The sequence below is a fragment of the Chrysochloris asiatica genome, unplaced genomic scaffold, assembly GCF_000296735.1.
Source record: "Chrysochloris asiatica unplaced genomic scaffold, ChrAsi1.0 scaffold00423, whole genome shotgun sequence".
In the NCBI taxonomy this organism is placed as follows: domain Eukaryota; kingdom Metazoa; phylum Chordata; class Mammalia; order Afrosoricida; family Chrysochloridae; genus Chrysochloris; species Chrysochloris asiatica.
The window spans coordinates 11802-14291 of NW_006408941.1; the positions used below are offsets into that span (position 1 = coordinate 11802).

At 37.2% G+C, this 2490-nt stretch overlaps 1 protein-coding gene across 1 annotated transcript in view; it reads left to right on the plus strand.

Annotated features, from left to right (window-relative positions):
• The window catches only part of LOC102835186 (ubiquinol-cytochrome-c reductase complex assembly factor 1-like), a 126673-nt gene that overhangs the window by 3130 nt on the left and 121053 nt on the right, over nt 1–2490 (plus strand). The window contains exon 2 of the mRNA XM_006876866.1: nt 999–1098. Coding sequence (XP_006876928.1) covers nt 999–1098 — 100 coding nt within the window. The remainder of the gene's footprint in view (nt 1–998; nt 1099–2490) is intronic.

The window sequence follows — 2490 nt, forward strand, 5'->3', positions numbered from 1 at the left end:
TGTCTATTTCATAATGGTATGCAAGGATAACCAAGATTCAAAAGACAGCCAAGCATCTTAACATTATTCCCCCTTTTTCCCCATTCCAACCATGTCTCAATCTCTGTATCCCAGAGCCCTGTAGTTCCAAGGTTGTGTATACATCATTCTTTACCTCTGTCCCACTTAGCCCATTCAAACTTGCCTAATTGTTCTCCCATCTGCTTTGTTCTTCCATTCCCCTCTCCCTTCTTGTATATTGGCCCCCTCTCCAGCACCCAAACTTTCCTGTGTCTAATCCCTGCCCTGTGCTCTACCTTCCCCTCCTTCCCCTCACTCACCCCCCTTTAGTATGGGTTCTTTTTCTTAGTCTTTTACCGTAGTGGTCCTATGCAGTATTTCTCTCTCTCTCTTCTTTAATGTTTTATTGTGAATTATGTGATAGCTTACATGGGAGAACATTAGTTTTACATTCATTCTTTCAAATATCATTTCATTGCCATGATTACAATTCCATGTAATTTATTTTTATGGTGATGTGTGAGGGGTCTTCAAAAAGTTCATGAAAACTTTCTTTATTTTTAAATTCTGTTTTCTATAAACTCTGTGAAGTCCTCTCTTACATACAACAAAACATGCAGTTTTCATCAATTTTTATGTGTATGCTTTAGTGATATGCGTGTTACATTATATAACATTCTTCAAGTTGTGCAATCATTTTTGCTGTCTTTTCTCAAATTATCCCACCACAATTGTCCTTAAAATTATTCTGATTTCCCAAATATTTATCATTTTCTGGGCATGTTACTCAGGAGGATGGATATCTGTTAGATAGAGTTCCAGATGTTTTTTAATTGAGTGATATGATGCCTTTTAAAAAATGAAAATTAAACTTTCTAGGTAGATAAAAAGCATTTAAGGAATTCAAATACCCTGGGACTTAATGAGGAACAAATGCAATTTAAAAAAAAAAACTTTTTCTGTGACTAATTCTGGTCCCCTTGTCTTTGTTGAAATAGCTTCTTACTACCAAAGATTCCCCACAGCCTGTCGAGGAGAAGGTGGGTGCCTTCACGAAGCTCATCGAAGCCATGGGATTCACCGGACCTCTGAAATACAGTAAATGGGTAAAGTTCTTTAATTTCTTTGCATTTTTCCTTTTGGATTGTGTCCTCTCTGCTTTTCATAGATTTTGAAAACTTTTGTTTTGTTTTCATGTGATTCATATGTCATTTTTGAGCACCTCAAAATGTGTATCTGGTCCTTTCCCCACCTCAAATCGGATCTTTATAACTTATAGGACTGAAATACTCTTCCTTCTTTAACCTGGCTCTTTGGCAGTATCTCAGTAGCAGATATAGCTGTAAGACTGGGCTTTACAGGCCCCTGCCGTATGTTTCTAGAAATTGTATAGCGTCTATAAGAATTTGAAATTCTATTCTGCATTTCCCCCATTTTGATCAGGACTCTTCTATGGAATCTTTGATTAAAACATTCAGTAATGGTAGCTGGACACCATTTAGTTCTTCTGGTCTCATGACAAAGAGACAAGTTGTTTATGGAGGCAATTAGCCACATACTATAGAATCGGGATCCTATTCCTGACTCTCCTTCTGTTGTTTCAGGTGTATGGAGACCAATTGTGCCTTTAATGGCTACGTTCAATCTTTTAAAACCCCTAGCTTTACTCAACAAAGTAGGAGGTAGAACAGAAGCACTAAGCACATTATTAGGCCAGTTAACTGAGGCATCTCATGAAACCATGACCCTGAACCTTCAGATTAAAGAACCAAATCCCGTGATGAGGTATTTGTACATAAGCAGTTCTAGTAGCTGGGGTTTTTTTGTGGAATTTTTTTGTCATTGATATAAAGATTATATCATACATATGACTCTTAGGCTTTTTGCAGACTTAAAAAATTTTTATTTTAGCATTCTAGTATTGAGAGACTTCTCATTAAGCTCATCAATTCAGACTTCCATTGATTTAAGCCTACTCCTTTACCCTTTCAATACATTGTCCATTTCTGAAACTTAGTATTAATCAGGATTTCTAGTTGCAGGTTTTGTATTGCTTCAAAATTTGCATTTATTTTGTCTTTTGTCTTGTAGTGTTTTCCTAAATTATTGTAAAGTTTTTCTGTGTTCTCTTTACACCTCAATCTTTCTGTCAATCCTTTGAAGGTACCTAAATGTCATTCTTTTTTTTTCCCCCCACTCAGGCATATATAATAATTTACATCTCCAAAGGGCACATTCTGCAAGTCTGCTCCTGGCCACCAATTCTTAGTCCTTCTCTTCTTAGTTGATAAATCTACAGTCCTCAGCCGCTCCCACTCTCCATGCCCCCATCTCTGCCTCCATCTCTGGTGCTGTTTCTCTGGATAAGGTCCCACATTCTATTTGTGCATTCCTCTCTTGATGGTCCTAGGGTCCTCTGTTTCTGGACTGTATGATTAACCGCTCCCCTTTTTTTGTTACAAAATTTCAACCTTTACAATTGTGACAGTC